The sequence below is a fragment of the Tyto alba genome, unplaced genomic scaffold, assembly GCF_018691265.1.
Source record: "Tyto alba isolate M040663 unplaced genomic scaffold, T.alba_DEE_v4.0 Super-Scaffold_8, whole genome shotgun sequence".
NCBI lineage: Eukaryota > Metazoa > Chordata > Aves > Strigiformes > Tytonidae > Tyto > Tyto alba.
The window spans coordinates 19,306,436-19,330,085 of NW_024881329.1; the positions used below are offsets into that span (position 1 = coordinate 19,306,436).

Consider the following 23,650-nt stretch of genomic DNA (forward strand, 5'->3'; position numbering starts at 1 on the left):
GGTTTGAAAGCCGGCGCTGATCCGGGAGATAGGGTTAAGCCAGATTAAAGATCACACGGCTCCGGCAGCTCTGAGCAGGCTGCCTCTGCGGCTCCCAGCCCGGGCGGAAGGCAGCCTGACAGGCAGAGATATCGGGGACAAACAGACGGTCACCCCTGCACGGGGGCCACTGCCAGCGTGGCTGTGTCCCCCCCGCCCCCCGCCCTGCCTTCCTCCTTGGAGAAATGTCACTCCCTGGGGACCACCATCCCGTGGGCTGGAACATTCCTGCTCTGCCTGGGGACCAAAGGGGACCTGAGCACCCGGAGCAGCCGGTGTTCTGCGGCAAAGCCACGGGGGAGTGAGTGAGACCCTTCCCTGAGCCCTCGGCTGGTTGAGCTGCCCCTGCTCCCTGTGAGGGGGCCGGAGGGGACCCGGTTCTTCCTGCCGGCCATGGGCAGCATTTCCCCAAGGTGGTGCCAGATGAGTGACCATGCCGGGGCCAGTGGAAGAGAGAACAGAGAGAGCGGTGGAGAGAGCAGAGAGAGCAATGGAGAGAGCCGAGGAGAGAGCCGAGGAGAGAGCCGAGGAGAGAGCCGAGGAGAGAGCCGAGGAGAGAGAAGTGAGAGTGATGGAGAGAGTGATGGACAGAGCCGAGGAGAGAGCCGAGGAGAGAGAAGTGAGAGTGATGGAGAGAGTGATGGACAGAGCCGAGGAGAGAGAAGTGAGAGTGATGGAGAGAGTGATGGACAGAGCCGAGGAGAGAGCCGAGGAGAGAGAAGTGAGAGTGATGGAGAGAGCAGAGGAGAGTCAGTGATGGAAAGAGTGATAGAAAAAGCAGAGGAGAGAGCAGAGGAAAGTGATAGAGAGAGAAGAGACAGCGCTGGAGAGAGCCAAGGACAGAGAATAGGAGAGAGGAGAGAAGAGAGGAGAGTGGAGATAGGAGAGAGGAGGAAAGAGCAGAGAGAGTGATGGAGAGCGCGATTGGAGAGCAAAGGAGTGATGGAGAGAGCAGAGGAGAGAGCCGGGGAGAGAGGAGAGAGGGGAGCGATGGAGAGAGCCGAGAGCAGCGCACACTTACAGGAAGGACTTCATGTCCAAGCCGCGGTTGCGGATTTGCCCCACCACATGGTCCCAGCTGCCGGGATTGGAGCGGCTCCGGCCGCCAGCCGTCCGATGCTTGGAGCCGGCGGCGATGCCCTGGCGCGCCTGGCCACCGCGGGAGCCCCGGGGGTTGCCGGCGCTGGCGGAGGAGCCGCTGTGGGCCTGGAGGTGGCCCAGGCTCTGGCTGGTGGTGGGCTGGCTGTGGTTGGCGCGGTGGTGCTGGCTGAGGGGCTGCTGCAGACTTTGCTGGCGCATGAGCGTGCGGGGCCTCTGGCATTTGGGGTCGCCTGCTGAGGTGGGGATATACTCAAGGGTAGTGGCTGTGGACAAGGTGGAGTCCTCGAAACTTAGGGAGAGGAAGGGCAGAGGAGAGGAGAGAAAGGAGAAGAAGGTGAAGGGGCAAAATTGGAGGAAGGAAAAGAAGAGAGTTAGAGAGAAGATGCCCCAGCGCAGGGAGCGCTCCGGCAGGGGCCAGCGGATGCAGCGACCGGTTCCTCTGCCTCTCGGCCCCGGCTCGGCCTCGCCGGCGGCACGGGGTTCTCGTGCTGCCACCATCTCGCCCGTCCTGCCTCCCGGGCGCCGTCCCAGGGTGCTGGGGTGGGTGGGGAAGGGGCTCGGCCACGGCACCGCAGCACCCGGCCGGTTGGGTGCCCTCCCGCTCCCGCGGCTGCCAGGCAGCCGGTGCCTTCCCAGCGCGTTGGCCGACCTCGTCTGCGAGCTAATTAGGCTGCTGCATGAAGGCGAATCCCCCCGGCGCCCGCTCACGTGCTGCCAGCCAGCCCGTCCCCGTCCCCGTCCCTCCCAGCCCAGCACCCAGCCGCCAGCACCCTCGCTGCTGGGTCTCAGCATCCCCCTGTCTTGCGGGGTCATGCCGGCTGGGGGCTCCCACAGCGCTGGGGGAGGTGAGCCCCCCCCCTGCTTCGCCCCCACCCCCGGAATTGTGGCATGCCAGCAAGCCAGGTGTCCCCAGAGCCAAGCCAGGCTGCCAGTGGAGAGGGACCCCGCTGCGGTGGGAGTCCGGCCACGCTCCCAGCCCCCCCGAATTGTGGGATGGGGGTGATACGGGTACGGCCTGGGTGGGACAGGGAGAGCAGAGGAGCCCGGTGGCGGGCAGACGGGCTTCATCTAGCCGGTGGAGAGGGGAGAGCAGGCGAGATGCCGACGGGGGAAGCGGCGGTGCCCATCGCTGGCCATGCAGCCGGCCCTGCGCCGCGGCAGCAGCAGCACATGCGTGGCACGGCCCATGCAGCCGGGCAGGAGCCCCGGGCACGGCGCTGGTGGCCACAGCAGCCTGCAAAGCTGGTGGCCGCAAGACCAGGGGGGTCCAGCCAGCCTGGCAAAAAGCTCCTGGGGGTCCTTGATGCACGAGGGAAGGGTCCCCCCCTTCCAGGACCACCGCCCTGCCTGGCACCAAGAAGTCGCCTTCAGCAGCAGCCGCCGACCTTACCCCGGTCCCTGTGCTGCCGGGGTGCCGGCTGAAACTGCGTGGCGAAGCTGTGCCGTCGTGCATTGCCAGCAGCAGGGGGACAGAGAGGGAGGGGGAAAGGATAAATAGCTTAAAAAAACCAAAACAAAACAGAAAACAAACAAACAAAAAAAAAAAAGAGGTGAAGAAAGAGCGAAAGGTGAGAGAAAGAGAGGGAGGAGGGAGGGAGGTTGAGAGGAGTGGAGAGCTGGGATGGATTCGGCCCCACGGCCGAAGCCGAAGGCACGCGGGGCACTGCCTGGCTACTGCGCCGTCCCCCCCCCCCCTCCGCTCCGGCGCCTGCCGCCGACCTCCTTTCGCTTTCCTATCAAATCCTAAATTAGTTCAATTTACAACCTCTCAGTCACAGGAAACTAAATCTGGCTCCTCTCGGCCCGGCGCCAGCTGGAGGCGCGAGCTCCTGCCAGCACCGTGCCGGCGCGGCAGCACGCCCTGCCACACACCCCGCCGTGCCCGCTGGGTGCCCCCACAACCAGGGGAGGGGTACAGCAGCCAGACCCCCGGCACAACCCCCCCCCCCCAGTACCCCCAAACCCGAATGCTCTGCGCAAAAGAGATACTGAAAGGACGGATGCTTTGCCGCCACCTTCAAATCCCCTTAACTCTGCCCACGCCGCCTGCCCCGGCCCAGAGCGCGGCAGCGTCTGGCTGTCCGTCTGTCTGTCCGGCTCCTCTGGGATCTGAAACTCCCAGCCAGGCCAGTGGAGCCCGTTCCCACGGCACGGCTGCCACCGGGAGCAGAGATGCTTGGCTCTCAGCACGAAAGCCACACGATGTCTTTTTCCTAGCCGGCCCTCGCACATCCTGCCGGAGGAGCGCGGGTTTCGCTTCGCCGCTGAGACTGAGTATGGCCGAAGGCTGCGCAGCCTGCCCCTCTTCCTCCCAGCACCCGAGCTGGACGACACCAGCCTCACGCCAAAGGGGTGGCCACAGCTCCAAACTCGGGGGACACACACCAATCTTTGGGGCTTTGGGGCATTTGGGATTTGTCCCAGGCGGCAGGACTGGCCTTTCTCTTTTGAAAAGGTTTTCTCCCCGCCAACAAGGCTGGAAGAAGCAGCGGGGATGAGGCACACCAGCCCTGGGAAGTGCATTTGCCATCACCTGGCATCTCTGAGGATGCTGTGTAATTGGAGGCGGCTACGTCCCAGCACGGGGAACCGGAGCAGAGACCAGAAACGTAGGATGGAGCCCACAGCCAGCTAAATCATCGCCAGCTCCCTTTCCAGAGCTACGGTCTCTGCTGGCAGCGGAGGGTCTCACTGAGACCGTCCCCACCAAGCCCGCCCAGGCTACGAGCCCTGCAGAGTGTGCCAAAGATCTGGTTTTCCCTTAAACCTGATAAACCGCTGATTTCCCCCAGTTCTCCCCCCGTTATTGGGTGGTAGAGCCGCAAGCGAGGCGCTGGGTCTCACGGCTGTGCCGCGGGTCAGGGGAGCGCCGCGGAGGGAAGAGCCCGGCGATGGGGATGCGGGAGAGCAGCTCCTGCCTTTGGACCATCACCAAGATGCTCACCGGCGAGCCTCACCAGGGATGCCAACCCACTTCCCACCGGCACCGGGCGAAGCTGGGAACGTGCCGGGCACAGCACCCAAAGGTGCTCCTCCTGCCCGGCTGCGGCTTGAGCCCCGCAGCCCCTTCCTCTGCTCCCCCCAAGCCAAAACACCGCCGGGGGCTTGGGCAGCCTCCTTGAGCGGTGGGCTATGTTTCGATGGCCCCCATCCAAGCGCAGCCCGCGGAGGGGAACGGGTGCCCAGGCACACTGGTTTTTTTTTTGGGGGGGTGGGGGGGTGAAGGGGGTGGTTTAGGGGGGGTGGCGAGGTGCTGTGCCAGCCCGTGCGTGCTCACTCACTTGGACAGGCTGAGCTTCCCTGCGGCCAAGTGGCTCTGCACCGTGTGCCAGCGGCCTCGCGCCGCTTTCCCCGTGCCGGGCTCGCTGTGGGCAGAGACGCTGCTCCTCAGGCCGTCCTCGCCGAGCCGCTGCTTCTCCCCGGGGCGGCCGTCGCGTTCCCCTGCCAACCCCGCGGCGGCCGACGCCGTCAGCTTGGCCCCTGATAACAGAGAGCCACTGGGCCGGGCCGGCGGCCAGACCCCCCCAGATAGACATGAAGGGAGCCGGACGGACAGACGGACGGATGTGGAAGGAAGGGAGGGGAGCCGTTTGGTAAGGGTGAGGAGAGGGGGGGAGAGCCAGAGGGGGACAGACGGACAAGAGACGGACAGACAGAGAGAGAGAGAAAGAGAGACATCAGCACTGCAAAAGAAAAAGGGGTCCTGGCCGGCGGGGGGGTGCGCGGGGGCCTCGGCAAAACCATCCAAAATAAAACGGGGAGGAGGGCGAGGGTCAGGGTGAGGGGTCCCGCTCGCCGGCAGCCCAGCCCCGGGGGGAACCCGTCCCCTGCGCCGAGGGGGTGCCCCCAACGTGCAACCCCATCCTGCGCCACCGCGTTTTTGGGACACACACACACACACGGGGAGGGGGGACACCCACCGGCTGTCCCCCCGGGGGAGCGGGAAGGAGGGGTTGCTCGTCTCCATGGGGCTGCCCATGGGGTGGCGTGCAGGGAGTCTGGGGAGGAGGAGGAGGAGGAGGAGGAAGGCGAGTGGGTGCTGCCCATATACTCACTACATGGAGCAAACCCGGTAAGGAGAGACTCACTTGAGGGAAAGCCGCGGATCACCGTACGGGGCGTAAGGTGAAATGTTTAGTATAAACTCCTTGGGAGGGTAGGAGCTCCATTTCTGCTGCACTGTGTTGTCATTGTTATTCCAAAAGTCTCTGTCTAGATCGCTACAGCGGCCGGAGACCAGGGGAGAAAGAAAAGGGAAATACAAGAGAGAGAAGCTGAATTCCTGCGAGAAGGGAGGAAAAGCAGCCCTCCGCCCCCGGAGCGCTGGGATCCTGCGGAGAGAGACGGGGCGCGCGGCCGCCCACCCCTCGGACACCAACACACACACACACACACACAGAGACAGACGGACAGAGGGATGGATGGATGGAGCAGGGCAGAGCTGCGGAGAGACAGGAGCGGGTGGCTTGGCCAGCTGGGAAGGAGAGAAGGGTGGTGTGGGGTTAGAGAGGTGCTGGCGAGTGCGGTGCCGGCGCGGTGTCCCCAGCACGCATGTCTGTGCGTCCCCAGCACGCGTGTCTGTGGGTTGTCATCACACATGTCTGTGGGTCGTCGTCACGCGTGTCTGTGGGTCGTCAGCAGCCGGGTCCTGGAAGCGCACGCTGCTTGGTTAACCGTGACGCCGCTGCGTGTTGGAGACCCCTCCGGGTCCCCTCCTGCCGAACCAGCTCGCTGCCGGCACGCAACCTGAACCTCCCGGCTCCGGCAAGTCACCTGCGACGCCTCGTTGCCCGGCCTGAGCTGCGGGCTGGGGGCTGTGGAGCCCAGCAGCTCCCCACTGGCACTGGGGGACCCAAAAGGCCGCCCTGACACCCCTCAGCAATGCCCGGCAGCGACTCCGGCTGCACAGACCCTGCCAGAGCTGGGGAGGCAGAGCCCCGTGTGCTGTCCTGCCTTGAGGGGATGCGCCTCCCCATCCAGTCCTGCGGCCAGGAGCAGCTCACCACGCTGTGCCCAGGCAGAGGGGTGCCCAAGGTAGCCCCAGATGCCCGCACCCCAAAAACACCCTGAGCAGGAGGCCAGGCCAGCCAAGGGAGGAGGTTTGCAATAGCTTTACTCCAGGCAGGGGCTATTTCCATCCCTGTGGTCCAGCCTTGGCTCCTCGCAAGAGCCCTGGGGGGTGCCAGGGGGGTGCGGGGGGCAGAGTTGGAGCTGGAGTGCCCAGGAGAGCCCCCCACTGGCTGCTAACCCACCGCTGTGAGATCCCTCAGATCCTTTCTCCTTTCCCCACCACGTCCCCTGGTGCTCGTGGTCCGCAGAGCCGTACCGGGGCGTGGGCAGCGAGGGCTCCATCAGCGGGGCAGGGCTCAGGCTCTGCTGGCCCCACATCCCGGGCATCCCTGGGGATACCCACAGCACCCCGAGGTCCCCACGGCTCCATCCACTCATGCCTACAGCTCAGTGGGTGAGCCAGGATAGGCACCCAAGGGTGCTGGACAGACCCACCAAAAGCTCTCCAGGTCTCCCAGAACCCCTCTCCCACTGGGGTTGGGTGACTTGGGGACACCTCTGCCCTGACTGGGGGGGGTCCATCTCATCCTGCAGGCGATGATTTGGCACGATGGTGGGGACCATCACTCGGTCTCCCCAGATTGCCCCTGGGATGGATCTGGGCAAGCAGCTGCTGCCAAACTCCCTCTGCCAGGGCCGGGCTGGGCACAGAGGAGCAGAGGGACGGCCACCTCTGTCCCCAAAAAGGGACCTCCCTGCTTCTGATGGGGACGGCACCCATCCGGCACATGTCCTCACATGGGCAGGGCACCCACGCCTGGGGGAACAGCGTGTGGCAGAGGGCAGGGTGCTGAGTGGGCTCCGGCCGTGCCAGACCCATGGGCAAAAAGGCTCCCAGCACTGCAGCCTCCCTGGCCCCTCTTCCCCCCCCTACCCTGGCACCTACTTGATGGTTTTCTTTTCACTGCGGCCTCGGCTGGAGTCTGGAGTTCCCACAGTCTCCAGGGAAGTCTTGTAACGCTTACCCTGCGGAGAGGAGAGGAGATGGGGGGGGTCAGGGGGTGGCAGGGAGACCCCCGCGCCGCCGCAGCAGAGGACGGGGATGGGACCTGCCAGGGCTGCACCTCCCTCAGCTAGAGGGTTTGACGTGGATTTTGCCCCTTTTCCCTTAAAATCTCCCAGTTACCAGGCTCCATCCCACCGAGCAGGGCAGCAAAATTCCCCGATAGCTTCATCCCTTGGCACTGGGGAGACACTGGCCTGGCCACCCTGGCTCCTGGGAACCGTTGCCAAGGGGGTGGAGGACAGGGGGGGGCTCATGCCCTGCATCGCCCCAAGGACAGAGCAGCAGCCACCGCCTGCATACCCTTCCATGGCCTCACTGAGGGAGGAGTGGGTAATCTTAGGATTAATTGAACCTGAATTAATTGAGTTCACCTGCCCCACCGAAAGGGAAGAGCTGCCATATGATAATGAAGCAGGCGCTCGCTCCTAACTGGGGCTTGTAATCAGGGCACTTCACCGCGATTTCCAACCGCAGGTTCAGCATGCTGCTCTGATCCAGGGCGGACAAGAGCGCAATTAACGCCAATTAGCGAACAATTAGGAGCCGAGGCTGCTCTGCGCAGGTGCGGGGAGGCCGAGGTGGGATGGGAGCAGCTGCTGGAGCAGGCTGGGGTTGCAGACCAGCCCTCCCACTACCGTGGCCCTGGACCTGCGAGCATCCCTCGTGCAGGAGCCAGTCCTGCCCGCAGCCTGCCCGCGAACCGGAGAATATTTCTCCCTTCCCTTTCTCTGCAGCCTCGTCACCTCTGCACGGAGCCATCTCCTTGGCAGTGCTGCATCCAAGGACTCCCTGCACCCTCAGCACGAGTGTCCTTGGCCAGCCACAGGCTCGTCCTGCCGGGAGCTGCAGGGATGCCTGACCTCCTTGGATGCCCATGGGCTAATCCTGCCTGGAGGCACAGGGATGCTGGATCTCCTTGGATGCCCACGGGCTAATCCTGCCTGGAGGCACAGGGATGCCCAACCTTGGATGCCTATGGGCTAATCCTGCCAGGAGTCAGCCCTGAGCCCTGCGCTCAGCGTTGTCCCCAGCTGGCCGTGGCACAGGGCTTGTGGGGACACAGTGGCAGTGGCTGCTGGCCCACGCTCTCCCAGCGCTGGCCGACCCGGGGCTGCCGTGGGGGCCAGCCCGGCAGCTGCTCAGCAGGTTTGGCCACTGTTCCCCCGTGGCCATTCCAGCTCCGTGCGCTGTCGAGGGTCTGGCCGGGATGCACCTTTCTATTCCCAGCCAATTTATACTTATTTGTTTCTCTGCCAGCTTCATCCTTCAGCACAACCAGCCCTTCTCCTCCCCGGTCCCTAACCCTCCACCACCTCCTTTTCCAACCTGCCCTTCCCAGGGTGGCACCAGCGGGGTTTGGAAACCCCTTCCCACCCACTTCCCACCACCCCCATGCTGTCTCATCCCCACCAGACCCCCTTTTCCCCTCCCTGGGGGAGCGCTGCCTTCCCATGGCGCGGGGGGGAGCTGCCAGCAGCGCCGGGGTGGGCACCTCCTGTGGGGGAAGAGCCACTGCCATCGCAGCACTTGACCCAGATTTGAGTCTGATGGCGAAGGAAACGTGGCCGAGCACGCGGCCAGATCCCGGTGCCAGGCTGCTCTGGGAAGAGGAGGAGGAGGAGGAGGAAGGATGCAGGGCAGGAGGGAGAGCTGTCCCAAGCCAAAGGCTCTCCTGCTGCACTGAGGCTCAGGGAGGGAAGCTGGGTGCCCCGGGGGTGCTGGGGTGGGGGGCACAGCAGGCGCCAGGGCCAGCTCACAGCACCCGCTGCTGGCCACCTTCCCGTGGGGCTCATCCAGGCAGGAGTGAGCCCAGCAGGACAGGGGCCAGATCATTACCGCTTGTCACAAATATATATGTATAAATATATATATACACGTCTTTGGAATCTTCCCCTTATGTCGCACAAACAGTTTCGCCCAAACATTTAATTATCACCTCTCCTAAAGAGCGAAATAAAAGCTGCAGCCGGCACCCGCTGCAAAAACCACTCTCGGAAACTGCCTCTGCCTGCCGGCCGCCTCGCTGCCCAGCCCTGCACCCCGCGGATATTTCCCCCCACCCAGCAGGACCCCCACCCCAGCCATCACCCAGGGGCAAAAGGTGGGTGGGACCCACGTCCCAGCACAGCCCAGGACCCCGGGAAGGGAGGAGGGGGGACCCCATACCTGGTCCCCACCCCAGGCACCCGGCCAGCACTGGGGCCACTTACCAGTTTGCGCTGGCACCACTGGCAGATCCCGCAGAGGACGATGGTGACGCTAAGGCTGACGGTGATGATGGCTGAGACGAGGAGGACGTCGCGGGAGGGAGCCCCTGTGGGGGGGTTGGGGGGGAAGCAGAACAGAGGCACCGCTCAGCGAGGAGACAGCAAAGGCCACAGCTTCCCCTTCCCCTTCCCTTTCCTCTTCCCCTTCCAAATCACCAACCCATCCCCATCCCTTCCTCTTCACCTTCCTAATGCCCATCCCTTTCTCATCCCCATCCTTTCATCTGCCCCATCCTCTTCCCCTTTTCCTTACCTCTTCCTCTTCCCTTTTCCCATCCCCTTCAGACAAGCTGGCCCCAGTTTCCTCACTGGATCCGTGCCCTTTCCACCAGTGCCCCGCAGCCACCCCACTGTACCATACAAGTTCCCTCTTTGGGTCAGCCAAACCCACTCAGATTCACCCCAAACGGCAATGCGGGTGCTTGGCGGGGGCAGGGGCCGCTGGGGAGGGGGTCAGGCAGCGGGTTCCCCAGCCTGGCCATGGGGACACCCTTGGGGACTCCAAAAAGTGGGGGTAGACCCCTCTGCTGCTCCAGCATCACCCTCCATGGGCACTGGGGATGGTTATGGGACCAGGTAGCCATCTCTCCCCAACACCCCACTTCTGTCCTGCTCCCATCCAGCCCCGTGGGCAGGAAAAGCCGCTCACCAGCCCCCGAGGGACCCCCCACAGCCCCCTCCCCAGCACAGGGTGTCCCCGGCAGCCCCGGCACAGCCGCCAAGCTCGTGGCCACACTGCCAGCAAGCGCAATGGCCCTGGTACCCTGGGAGGATTAATATGGAACCAAGGTGTCTTGCAGGGAGGGTTCGGTGGGACCCCCAACCCAGCTCAACCCCATCCCCTGGCAGGAGCCCCCGTTGCAGCCAACTCTGCACCCCAGGATCGGGACGAGCCATCGTTTGAGCCACAGCTGGTGGTGGGGAAGTGGCGAGGCCGGAGCAGCTCACCCGTAGCTGTACTGCAGTATAAATATTAAACAATAATCGTTAATAATTAATTTGCCCGCAGACCTTGTTATTGTAATGAAATTTGCCAGCAGCTGGGGTGAGTCAGAGCGGTCCAGGCGGCCGGAGCAGGGGCTCAGGCATCCCCCTGGCACGTGGCCGCATCCCCGGTGCTGCCGGCACCCAGCTCCCGCCCCGGCATGCAGACGGGTGCCAAAGCGGCTGCGGCCCCCGGTGGAATGAAAAAGAGAAGCAAAGGGGATGATGGCGAGAAAGGGGAGTTTTATAAAAGCCCCTTCAGTAGCCGCACGGCTGGTGCTGAGCCCCTGCCAGAGCGGGATAGAGGGGGCAGGAGGGTAGTGAGGTCACCCCCGGGGGATTTCGGGGGATAAAGCAGGGGGGGCTCTTGGCTTCTGGGCCATGCCAACCCCCTGCAGCCGGCCGGCACACGTGTTCCCTCCAAACCCGGCGAGGGGGGCTGCTCCATCGCTCCTCGTCACGAGGAGCCTGTGTATAAAACTCGCTTAGCAACTGTTGCCTAGGAGGGAATTTGGGACCAGCCCTTAATTTCAAACATTTATAAACCCCGGCTAGATAAGCTGCTGGGGGGGATGTAAAGCAGCCGCGGTGGCGGGGAGGGCTGGGGCAGCCCCCCCTTGGGATACCCAGCTCTCAGCCATGCGGGACCCCAATCAGCTCAAGTCTGGCACATGGGCTAACCGGGCAGGAATTGGGGTGAGCCCAATGTCCCCCCTAAACGCTGGCTCACCCCCCGCTCCTGGCTTCTGCCTGCAGCCCTGATGCTAACGACTGGGGTGCCCGGTGCTTCAAGAGATGCTTCGGTCCTTGCGGGGTCAAGTTCATCCTCGGAGAGGGCAGAGGCATGGCACAAATGAGGGATTGCCCTGCTTCGGGAGGAGAAATCCAGCGCGGTGGCCAGCTGTGGCCACCGAAGGGGCTGGTGAGGGATGTTGATTCCCCGTGTCACGCTGTCGCCGCAGCCCCCAGCCTGGCAGCGCCCGCTGAGCCTGACGCTTACACCGGTGGGGACCTGCCCACTCGTGGGAGGGGTGGGGTGGGGGGGCTTCACGCCGCGATGCTGGGGGGGCTCGCTGACGGCACAGCTCCTAGCCCTCGGTGACCTCCAGGTTCAGCCACGCTGGTCCCCAGGCGGGTGCCAGCCCTTCCTGGAGGGGACACATGTCCTTCAGTCCGTGCTGGCTGTGCCCCCAGGGCTGGGGGGAGAGATGCTGTCATGTCGTCCCCCCCCCCACCCCGGGCTGCAGCCACCCTCAGCATGATTTAAATTACTCGTTTTCCAGACAATTAGCACTGGTTAATTAGAGAAGCGCGGTGCAGAGCTCTTGGCTCATCCTCAGCCCTGGGTCCCTGCCCCGGCAGCATCAGCTTTCCCAGTTGGGATGCTGGGCAGGGGGGTGCCATGGGGTGGGTGGCCCCGGGAACGAGGACACCGAGGGGACAGAGGGGACAAGGTGGCCGCGGTGGTTACGGGGACACAGCCCCGTGGGCGGGTGACAAACGCGGCGCTTGTTTACCGCCGCCTCTACCCCCTCTTTCCCCGCCGCTTGCCATAAATCTCCGGCGCGGATACAGCCGGGAGCGTGCGAGACGGTGGCGGTGGGACAGCCACATGCACTGGGGGGGACAGCCCACATCCCCATCCTGGAGTCCCTGTCCCCCCCGCATGCATGTGTGTGTCCCAAATCATACCTGCCCTTTGCTGGTCCTGCCTCATCCCAAGAGCACAGCAAGGGGCTGCGCTGTGCGCTGGAGACCCCCGCGGCCACCCTCTGAGGACATCAAGGGCTTGAAGCACCGTGGGGACGCTGGGGTTTGGGTCTCCCCCCGCCTCCCCCCCCTGAATCCACCGGCGGAGCAGGGGATGGCCGCAGAGGCTGGGGAGGGAGGTGGCCTGGCCCTGCATCTCTTTCATCAGTATTCGACGCGTCTTGATGGGATATAATTCCACTGTTACAGGCGGTTATTGATGAGAGGATTACCTGTCTCAGTAGCGCCGTGGCTCTCTGGCGGGGGATTTGCACGGTGCGGTGTGAGCAGTGGCCGGGAGCGCTGGGGGGAGAGGGTTCCCATACCAAACACCCTCCTGTGAGCGTCCACCTTCGCACGGAGGACCCAAGCGCTTGGCCAAACACTCCCACACCCTTCGGAGCCCCCCACTCCCCTGGGTACTTGGGAGAGGGGGCCGGCAGCATGACAGTCTCCCCTAAACCGCCGTTCCTGCAGGATTAGCTGCCTCCAGAGCACGAGCAATCTCCAGCCTTGGTGGCTGAGGAGGAAACACTTCAAAACCCAAGCCGGGCGCGAGCGAGAGGTCCAGAAATCCTAGTGGGATTATTCTCCTCTAAGCAGAGTGTAAGCTGGAGATCCCGTAAAATCGGCCCGGTGGAGATGAGGACGCCTGTGGTGAGAACTGCTGATGCCAACGGATTCGGCACGGGGCTGAGCGCCGGCACCAGCCCCCGGACACGGGGAGTGGGTGCTGTGGCAGGGCCGGGTGTCCCCGTGGAGGTGGCCCAGCCTGGGGACAGCCTGCGGTGCCACAACCTCCTCCCCAACGTGCCTTGGCCCTTCTCTCGGTGGCTTTGTGCTCTTCAGTGGCCCTGTGCATCGTGGTGGTTTTGGGAATCTTGGTGGCTTCATGCACCTTGGTGGCTTTGGGCACCTCAGTGGCTTTGCACATCTTGGTGGCTTCCTGTACCTCTGTGGCTTTGTACAACCTGGTGGCTTTGTGCATCTCAGTGGCTTTGCACAACCTGGTGGCTTTGTGCACCTCGGTGGCCCCGCACAGCTTGGTGGCTTTGTGCACCACAGTGGCTTCATGCATCTCAGTGGCCCTGCACATCGTGGTGACTTCAGGCACCTCAGTGGCTTTGCACAACCTGGTGGCTTCGTGCACCTCAGTGGCTTTGCACGTCTTGGTGGCTTCGCACATTGTGGTGGCTTTGTGCACCTTAGTGGCCCTGCACATCTTGGTGGCTTCATGCACCTCGGTGGCTTTGCACAACCTCGTGGCTTCGTGCACCTCAGTGGCTTTGCACAGCTTGCTGGCTTTGCAACACCGCAGTGTTTTTGCATCTCTTCGTCCTTCGTGCACCTCGGTGGCCCTGTGCACACTCAGCTCTCCAGGACAGACATCGGTTGCATCCGACACAGCAAGACCCTCGTACTCACGGGCAGCTACACCCCTTTTCCCCCCCACTAATCGCCGTCCCCATGGCAGGGACACCCTGTCTCCCTGTGCCCATCCCAGCACCCAACCTGAACCGACAGCTCCCCACCACAGCCCTGGAGCAGCACCCCAGCACCCGGCAGAGCTGGGTGGGCAAAGCACCCACGAAGGGCACCCAGATGGGGGTTTCCACTCCTGGCTGCTCCTCCAAGCAAAAGGTTCCTGCGCACAACAGAGAGCCTGGAAATCTCTTCTGTGGAGCAGCAAGTGGCCAAGGGCTTTGGCTGAGCGGTAGGCACAAGGTGACAACACCTGCCAGCACCAAGGCGGGGGCTGACCTCTCCACAGGCACCCCAGGGCCATATTTTTGGGTGCAGGGCCCAAAACGCCCAGCCAGGGAGGGGTGGGCATGATGTCTACCTCCTGGCTGCTTGCTATTCCAGCCCTGTCTCCCTGAGCATCCTCCCACCCACCCTGGCCCAGCAGCGAGCCCCATCGACGCAAAGCACCTCCAGGGAGGGGGAAATCAAAGCTGCGTGGAGCCCCCCCCGCCACACAACCCCCCCCTCCCCAGCCCCAGCTGCCTGCTGAGCTCTCTGGAAGCAGCGATCAAAGCCTCTCTCCGCAGCCGGCACGCCACAGCTCCACGCAGAGAAACTTCGCCGCCGTGCCAAGCCGCCGCCGAAGAGAGCGCCCGGCGTGCCAGCCTCGCCAAACCGGCAGCGGAAACGCGATGTGCACCCAGGGAAAGGAGAGGGGGGGGGGATGTGTTTAAAAATGGGAGAAGGTGCCAAGCGAGCGACACATCCCCCCCCCCCCCCCCCCGCCTTCTCCTACCCTCCCCAAACCACATTTTGCCGCCAGCCGTCGCCGGCAAGCCGCGGTGGGATGCGATGCTGAGCCCCAGTGGGGGACGATGGGGATAAGGCAATGCTGGAGTGGGGGAAAGGGGCCTGATCCTGCCTCGCGTGACATCAGAGCATCCCCCTTGCGCCGTGGGAGGGCCGGGCCATGGCGGGGGGCCACGGGGCGGGGAGCGAGGTGGCCGCGTTGCCACGCCGGGGCTTCCCAGATGCTGTTTGCCTGGCGCCAGGCCATTAATTCCTCCTCTTCTCATCCTCCCACTCATTTGCTAGATATTTCCCAAACCTCTTATTTTTAGGTTGCAGCTGAAAAGCTGTGAATTTGCAGCTTTCGCTCCTGTGCAGGATCCCGGGCGCAATGCGGGTGGGAGCGGGGCAAGCCCACGGGCGGGTGAAACCCACAGCCCCGCCACAGGCAGAGGGGAGAGGGGCTGGGCACGGAGGGGCTGCCAGGATGCCAAACCTCCGAGGAGGGACGAGGCCTCGCCATCATCCTTGGAAACAACCCGACGGGCATTTTGGGGCTGCTTTGAGCCAGGCTTTGCGTGCCACGAGGCAGAGCCGGGCGGTTGCGGAGGTGGCAAGCTGGAGGGCTGAGGTGGCCGGGGGCTGCTGGGGGCTGTGTGGACACAAGCTGCTCTGAGTGAGGTGGGGGTCCTGGCCAGCGTCCCACTGTCAGATGAGCCTCGGGAGGTGAGGATCAGCACAGCACCGCAGCTCAGCACCCCAGGCATGCCCGGGGCGAGAGGCAAGGGAACAGGCGTCTGTTCTCCATCTGTGCATCTGTCTGTCTATCCGTGCGTCCCCCTCTCCAACACATCCATCAATCTCTCCATCCATCCATCCCTCGTACACATCTGCTTCTCCATCCAGCCATCTGTCCGTCCCCCGGAGCTGTCAATCTGTCCGTCTCTGCCTCCCCCACGCCGAGCTGCCTGCCCCGGGGGCTTTGCCTCTGGATTCTCGAAGAGCCCGGGCGTGGAGCTGCCTCCTCTGCTGGGGACCCCAGGCACCCAGTGAGCAGCACCCTGTGCTGGCACCTCTCCCCCAGCACCCATGTGCTCGGTGATGCTGCGATGCCAAAACACCCGGACTCGGTGAAAACACCGCGCCAAGGCCGGCGGTCCCTGCCACGCACGCTTTGGGTGGAGGGGGGTGGACATCCTCCCAAAACACCCAGGGTCTGTGTGCAGCCAGCCATCCCCTGTCCCAACCTACACGGATGTGTCCCTCAGGCCCCGGAGCAAGAAACCCGTGGGATGGAGGATGGGACGGGTGTTTTGCCGTGAAAAAACTGTCGGGTCCCTCATGCAGCCAGGTTTCCTTTCATGCAGCAAGCCCCCAGTTTGGGTATTGGCCCCAGGGTTGTGCATCAGCCCCACAGCCCTCCCCGAGGATGGTCGATGCACCAGCGTTGCAGGGTTCACCCCCCTGCCTGCAGCTTCCCAGCACGCCGGCAGCTCCCGGCACGCCGCAGCTGTGCCTCTGCCCCGCTCCGGTACGCGGCCGGTTGCAGGCACGACACGTTCACGTGCCGCTCAGCAAAGCCACGAGGCCCCGGGCGACACGTGCACGCAACCGTCACCGGCCCCGTGGCAGCGCAAACCCCACAACCCCGCTTCGGGCCAGCCCCTCGCACCGGTTGGGGCTGCCACCCGTACCCCCTCCGGGGCAGCCGCAAGCAGGAACTCGTGGTGGAGGGAGAATTTGGCAAGTGAAGGCGCTCCTTCCCCCGACGCTGGGCTATTTTTGGCTGAGGATTTCCGGAGAGGCATGTGGTTTCTCTTGCCTAGTGGTCCCCACTGCATCTCTCCTCCTGAGGAGCGCCCAGACACCCCCCAAACCCCTGAGGAATTTCTCCCCCACGCACAAATCCCGTGGGGTTTCCAGCCATCTCCTTCCCCATTTCAAACCCTACTGCCGACAGCCTCATGATGCCCCTCACCCCCTGGCGAGGCCGGTTTCTTCTCAGCCCCTACTCCAGGTCATTTCTGCCCCAAAACACAAGCCCTGCAGTCCTGCCCGTGCCTGTCCCCTTGTAGCCCCAGGGTTTTGACCCCCACCCCGGCGGCAGCCCCAGCCCCACTTCACCCCGGTGCAGAAACCTCTCCCGGCAGCAGCTGCAGGCACGGAGGAGCAGGCTGAGCTCTCATGCCGAGCGGCACCGCCAGCTCTCTCGCCGCCGCCGCCGCCACTTAGCCTCTCGCCCCAGGGCCCTCCATCATTCCCGGGGCACTTCGGGTGACAGCGGGAAAAGGGGGAGGGCAGAAAGCCCGAGGATCCCAGGGGACAGGAGCGAGCAGGCTGCATGCAGCCGTGCCCAGCCCCGGCGTGCTCCCCCAGCTCCCTGACACCCCCCTCCCCAGGCAGTGCCCCCCCAGTCACCGCCAGCCGGGGACCCACGCCCGATGCTGAGCTTCGTGGGCGGGAAGGCCACCACGGGGACAGGAGCTGGGTGCTGAGGGGATGCTCAGCAACGGTTGTAACCCCCCCCCCCAAATCAACGGGCTGGGGGAGGAATAGGAGGGCTGGTGGAGAGCAGATGGGAAGATGGAGAGAAATAAAGGGCCGAGGAAGGCCCCAGATGGGGACACAGAGGTGTGGGCAAGCGCCTGGGGGATGTGGGGCTGGTGGAAATCCTGCAGACCTTGGGCTGCATCCTCTAGTGACACCCACCGAGACCCTGGAGGAGTGGGGACGGTCACCCATCGCCCCCACCCCCCCGCAGCCACCAAGGTCCCACAGAGCCAGCTGGAGGGGGAAGGGCTGCGCACACCTTGTTTCGGGGGTCCCCAGAGCCCCACAAAGTGCTGCCTCAGGGCTGTCCCCACAGCGTCCCCCGACTCGGGAGGGCAGGGAGATGGGACCGCTGTGCCGTGCCGTCCCTCCGCCACCGCCCCGGTTCCGGCACCGCCATCGGCCGCGTCCCTTTCAAACCTCATTAACTCCCCCCAAGGTGACCCTCTCCCTCCTGCAGCAAGCCAGCAGAGCCTCCTGGGGACAACAGGAGGGGATGGGGTGCTCCCAGGGCACCCCGAATTCACAACCAGAGCACCCCCCCGTACCACAACCAGGCTGGTACCCACAGGGACGCAGGACCTGCCACTTCGCGCAACCTGGCCCATCACCTCCTGAGCCTACCCCAGACCCTCCATACACCCCCCCCAACCCCCTGGTCCTCCTCAATCACAAGCCCGGCCCCCCATTTGATCCCCCCCTCGACGCTTTCGCTGCCGCTCTGCCTCTGCAGACAGTCCCTGCACGTCGGCCCCGCTGGCGGCTCTTCGAAAGCCCTTCCCCTGCTGAATCCATCTATAATAGATATTGTAGCTGAGCCCCTGGGGGCCGGGGAGGGGTTGGGGCGGGGGGGGGGGGGGGGGGGCAGCGATATTATCTGCATCTGTCTTCATTCCCAGCTCCCTCCCGCCCTTCGCCAACAGGCTGAAAAGCCGCGAGATCAGGCGGTGGAAAGCCGCCTCCGGCTCCTTGGCGTGGGGAAGAAAGGAGGGGGGGGGGATATCAAGCAGACCTCCCAGGTGGACACCCCCACCCCCCCCACTGCTGCTCCCCAGTTCTTGTTCTTGGTGTTCCCCAGCGGTGCGTGGGGCTCTGGGACACGTGTGTTCATGCGTCTGCACGTGGGTCCCCACCGGGCACGGATGGGTTGGAGGTGTGGGGTAGGGAGGGGGAGAGTGAGAGCGGGCAGGACGCCGGCAGGAGAGACCCTGGGGTTGTGTGTGTGTGTGTGTGTGTGGGGGGGTGTCAGCACCTGCACAGACACCCCCCCCCCACTGCCACAGGGGAGCTGCTGGGGGGGGGACACACACGAATGAAACAGACATGAGCGCTGGGGGACAAAGGGACAGGGTGAGGCCGTGGGGGATGCTCCGAGGTGCGAGCAGGAGCATCCCTCAAGCTGGAGCCCACTCCTGGCTCAGCAGAGGGGCTGGGAGGTGAACCCCAACCCTGAGCAGGATGGGGGGGGGCGGTTCTGGGGCGGGTGGGGGGGCTAGAGCTGCCAGTGCTGTGCGGGACGCGGGGCTGCAGCAGGTGCCTGGCTCCCAGCAAGGCCGGCCAGCCCGCTGCTCTTTGTCTGCTTCCCTTGCCTGTCGCTTTTCCCCATCATCCTCCCAAGCCGTTCCCGACGTACCCCCAGCCCCCCCCCCAAGCCCCCCCCGCCTCACTCCTCAGGGTATTTCAGCTCCATTTTGAACCCGGCTCTCGGGTTTTATCTCAACCCCTGGGGATCTGCTCCTACGGCCGCCGGCACGGTGTGTGTGTGTGTGGGGAAAACAGGCAGCTGCTTGGTTATTGATTCACCACCTTCCGCGGGGCCGCCGCGGCACGGAGCCTGCGAGGATGAGGATGTGGGGCAGGAGGGCCCAGAACCCCCCCTGAAACCTGCTTGATGCATTCTGAAGATGAAGCATTCGGGGTGCAACCGCCTCCCCGGAGAGAGGATGGGGATGGAAGGGGGTTGGGGGGGGATCTCGCAGCGCAGCGGGGAGGAAGGATGCTCCGGTGGTCCCGGAGCTGGCGTGGGGGACATCGTCCCCGTGGCACAGAGGGTACCTTTGTCTCCAGACCCGATCTCTGCTTCGTACTCGGTCACAGCTCTCCCGACACAGGGATGGCCCCACCAGCAGCGCAGCCTCCCCCCCCCCCCCCCCCCCCCCGCAGCAAAACCACCCAGCCAGAGGAAGCTGCTTTGGGAAGCGCCTCTGCTCTGTCCCAACCTCAAGGCCAAGCTCCTCGGGCATCTCCCACCCCAAAACCAGACCCCTCGCCCCCAGCATCAGCTCCACCTCATCCCCCGACCCCCCCAAACCCCCTATCCCTGGGCTGCACAAAGCACGGTGCAGATGGCAGCAAAGTTTCCCAAATTTCCCCATACAGCTTTTTCTCCCCCTGCCATGACATGCCGCTGGTGCTGGGGGTCGCAGCCGCTGTCCCCCTGCCCGGTGACACAAAGGAGGGGGACGAAGCCGGTGCCACCTCCAGGCAGGGATTTTGGGGGGGGGGGGACACACACGACACACACAGGCATCATTTCGCAGCGCCTGGCTCTCGCTGAAGCCGGTGGGGGTGGGAGATGCCAGCACCCTCCCCAGCCTCCACCAGCGAGGGACCGCGGCCGAGCAGCGGCACGGGAGGCAAAGCAGGGGCCGGGGGAAACGGGGAATTGGAGCAGAAGGTATCCTGGCATCAGCCAAGAGCTGCCGGCACAGGTGTACGCACCCCCAGCCCCATTGCAACACCCCCCAGCCCCGGACACCACCCCACAGCCGTGGCGGGTGACGTGGGAAAAGTCCCACGTGATGGGAGACCCAGCAGCCGGGGAGCACGGGGCTTGGGGAGGGGGAAAAGGGTGTCTGCCCCCCATCCCCTCAAAACCCCAGCAGCTCAGGCTTTGCCTCTAAATCTTGCAGCCGGCCGAGCGGCGCTGGCAGCCGTCGGTGGCCCACTGGTGATGCCCAGTGGGGGCAAAGGGGCAAACTGGGGGTTGATGCGAAGTTCGGAGGGGAGAAAAAACGGGCGCAAACGTTGAGTACAGGGAGGGAAGGGCAGCTCTGCCATGCTGCTGCCGGCGGGGACAAGCCACCGACCTCCCCCCCCCCCCCACCAGGTGACCTTGGGCCAAGCGGTCGGCGGTGCCGTGCCGCGTGGGGACATCCCTGTGGGGTCGCGGGGGCACGGGCCCGAGCTGCCCCCCCGGCCTGCAGCGGGAGGGAACACCGAAGCACCGGGCAGGCGGCAAACTTCACCTCGGGAGGCGGCTCTTGTGGGGAAACCGCCGAGTCCCGGGCACCGCCGAGGATGTCACCTGCTGCGGGTGACAGCGCGTGGCGGTCCCCAACCTGCCGGCTCCCGCAGGCCTGGCTCTGCCGAGCTCGCCCCGCTCTCCCCGCCGGCACGTCCCCACGCCACCGCAGGACACGCTGTCCTTCTGTCCGCCGGCGGCTGCTCCCCGGGACACGGCCGGTGAAGGTGGTGCCAGGCCCCGGTGAACCGCGTCGCACCGGCAGCATCTTTTCCCCTCCGCCCCGGTAGCTCCGGTAGCCCGCACCGGGCGGCCGCAAGCCCAAAACCTCCCCGGCATCGTCCCAGATTCGGGGCCGCCTGATGCTTTCGGAGCATGAGCTCAGCAAAACGGCGCCGGCGAAAGCCCCTTCCCCAGTCGCCCACCCTGGGGCAGGCGCAGATGCAGTGGGACGGTGCTGGGGATCAAGGTTGGGGGAATCCCCCCCCCCGAAAGGATGGAGGGGGGGCGAGCGATGAGGGGTGGGGGTGATGCGCTGCCCGCTGGGTGCTTGTCTGGGTGCTGGCACCCAGTGAGGCTGGGGGGTTCATGCTGAAGGGGGGGGCTCACCCCGAGGGGCTCAGGGGCTTGCGTGGAGGCTGGGGCTTGCCTGGATCGGGGTGGTGGTGGGGATGTTGGGGTGTCCCCGAGTGGGGGGGCCACCCGAGCTTCGGCAGCTCTGCAGGGCGGTGACTCATTTAAAAGCGGCGGCGATGACTTTTCTCCCCAAACTACCGTTAACTCCCGACCGGCCGCTCCGGTAGAGCCGCAACCGGCGGGGGGGGGGGGGGGGGGGGGGCGCTAAGGAGGAAGCGGGGGGGGACCGAGCAACCACCGCCGCGACCCCCGAGGAGGCGGCACGGAGCGGTCCCGTCGGTGGGGCCAGGCGGGGGGGTGCGTGTGTCCGTGTGTCTGTGTGTCCGTCGTCTCCCCCCCCCCCCCCCCCCCCCGGTGCTCCGGCGGGCTCACCTGCGCTGGCAGCCTCCGGGTGCAGGTACATGGTGGCGGGCGGCGGGGCGGCGGCTGCCCGGTTCGGCGGGGCCGCGGCTCATCAGACGGCGGCGGCGGGGGGGGGGGGGAGAGTGGGACACGGCGGGGAGGCGGCGGGGGGGGCCGCGGGAAGCGGCGGCGGGGCGGCGGGGACCCGCATGCGGCGGCGGGGACAGGCAGCCCCGCGGAGCCCGTGCTGCCCGCCCGCTGCCTGCGTGTGCGTGTGCGGGCGCGGGTGGGGGGAGCCCCGATCGAGCAGCCACTTGCTGCTCGCTGCTGGCGGGAGAGGAAATTGCAGCCACCGGGGAGGGGAGGGGAAAAAAGGGGGGGGGGGGGGGGGGTTGGGGGGGGGGCGTCGGTGCTGCGCATGGAATGGAGAAAGAGGGGGGTCACGGCTACACGCGGGGATAGCGGGGTGGTTACACGCGGGGATACGCACGGTCACTGGCACGGCCATGGAAAGGAGGTGGGGGGATGTGGGTTTGAGTGGGGGGGTGTGTGTGGGGGGGTGGGGGGGGTGGTGGAGTGGGACACGCACACGCGCGGGGTGCCGCCCGCGGGGACACACCCCGCAGTCCCGCACGCGCGCACGCGCGCCCGGCTCACGCGGGTGGGTGGCCACGCGCGCGCGGGGACACACACACACACGCACGCACGCACGCGCGCACACACACCCCACACAGGCTCGCGCCCACGCACCACGGACGTGCACACACGGGGCACTGTGCGCGCACAGGCGGGAAGCCCAGGGGCTGGCACAAGGGGCACAGCAGGCGCACGCACCCACACCCCCACGGTGGCGCTCCCGGGGGAACCCAAGCACACCCCACGCACCCCACCCGTGTCACCCACGCGCCGCCACAGCCGCCTCTAGCCACCCTTGCGGGTTCCCCGTTGCCCCGCTCCGCTGGAATCCAGGCCGCGTTTTCCCGGGGCCGGGGCGCGGCGGCCGCTGCCGGGGCACTGCGGGCTCGGCGGCCGCTGCGGGCGGCGGAAAACCCGGCGCGGAATCCCGGAGCGGGTGCTCGCTCCCGTTATCTCTCCCCCAGCACGCAAAGCCCATTTCTGCCCCGGCTTTTATTGCCTGGTTAACATTTGCTTGAGAGATGCAGAAGGAGAGCAAACAAACGGGAGAGCTGCTCTGCGGAGCACTCGGGGGTTGTGCAAATAGCGGGGCCTGCCGGGCACTTGCACCTCCCGCCGTGGCCCCAGGGTGCTGGCCTGGGGGTCCCCAGGGTGGGAGGAGACCCTGTGACATGGTGCAGGAGGTGACCCCCGGACAGAAGCAATGAGGCAGAGGGGGGATAATGGCAGCTGGGGGCTTTGCCCTCAGAACTGGGGGGGGGGCTGTGCCCGCTTCCTCCTTTTGCTGGGGTGAGGGGGTCAGACACCCACCCCAGCACGGGGCGATGGGGCTGGGACACTCACCTGGACGGTCTGGGGCTTGAGGGAACCTCGAGGGACAGAGCCCAGCCTGACTTTGCAGGCTGGAGGGGATCAGGTGGAAGCTCTCCGGAGTCATACTGGACTGGGAACCGCCAGAAAACCGTCACTGCGGTGGGTCAGAAGCTTTTGGGGCTAAACATCAGCTTTCCTTGCCCACAGGCTGGGTTTTGAGTGGGGAAGGAAGCAGAACATATCTCATTTTAATAACATTTAACGCAAAAAGAACCCGCAGGGGAAACCCTGAACTGGCAGGGACTGGATTTAGGGATGAGACTGAGCTGGGGGCAAGCGTGACCCCAGCGCCGTGGGCTTCCCCGGCTGCGGGGTGCTGGCACTCGGCGTTGCCTATTCCGGCGAGGCCGCGTGGGTGATAAGGGACCCGGTCTCATGCGCTTGACTCACGCCGCGGGCTCCTCGTAGCCCATCCTGGCATGCTGCCCCACCACACAGCTCGCCGGGGTTGGGGGACACACACACACACACACACACACTTCTCCCAGCCCCTCGGAGCTGGGCCAGCGACAGCCCGGCTTGGGGGTCGGTGCCAGGAAAGCCGGTGCCCGCGCGCAGGCGGCAGCTGGTGCGGCTCGCTGGGGAGCTGTGTGCCAGGCAAACTTCTGCACGTACACCCAGGCGAAGCTTTTCCGTACACCCAGGAGAAGCTTTTCCAGCGAGGGAGACGGGTGCCAGCCTGCTGCCGGCCCTCTGGAGCCACGGGTGGGCTGGGGGCGAGGGAGCAGCCATCTATCCCTCTCTACTCAGGGGCTGGCAGAGCCTCCTCATGGGGATATATAGCTTTATTTTGATTTTTTTTTTCTTTTTTTCCACTCCCCCCCCCCCCCCCTTTTGTGGGAACCTTCTCATTAAACCCTTGGCACAAACCCTTGCTTTCACTCTGCTTTTCTCTGCTCG

The 23,650-nt window shown here is 65.2% G+C and overlaps 1 protein-coding gene across 6 annotated transcripts in view; it reads right to left on the bottom strand.

The window, feature by feature from the left end:
• SYT7 (synaptotagmin 7) overlaps positions 1-21,519 on the bottom strand; it is a 32,313-nt gene extending 10,794 nt beyond the window's left edge. For 2 of the 6 annotated variants that reach the window (XM_042785419.1, XM_042785418.1), the window contains exons 1-6: positions 21,272-21,519; positions 9,427-9,530; positions 7,097-7,176; positions 5,229-5,360; positions 4,422-4,637; positions 1,061-1,429 (exon numbers count right to left, since the gene is read on the bottom strand). In XM_042785419.1, coding sequence (XP_042641353.1) covers positions 1,061-1,429; positions 4,422-4,637; positions 5,229-5,360; positions 7,097-7,176; positions 9,427-9,530; positions 21,272-21,302 — 932 coding nt within the window. In that variant the 5' untranslated portion in view covers positions 21,303-21,519. Of the gene's footprint in view, positions 1-1,060; positions 2,605-4,421; positions 4,638-5,228; positions 5,361-7,096; positions 7,177-9,426; positions 9,531-21,271 lie in introns of those variants that run through there. The other 4 variants (XM_042785420.1, XM_042785421.1, XM_042785422.1 and 1 more) reach the window with 4 other exon arrangements.
• Between the last annotated feature and the right edge of the window lie 2,131 nt (positions 21,520-23,650).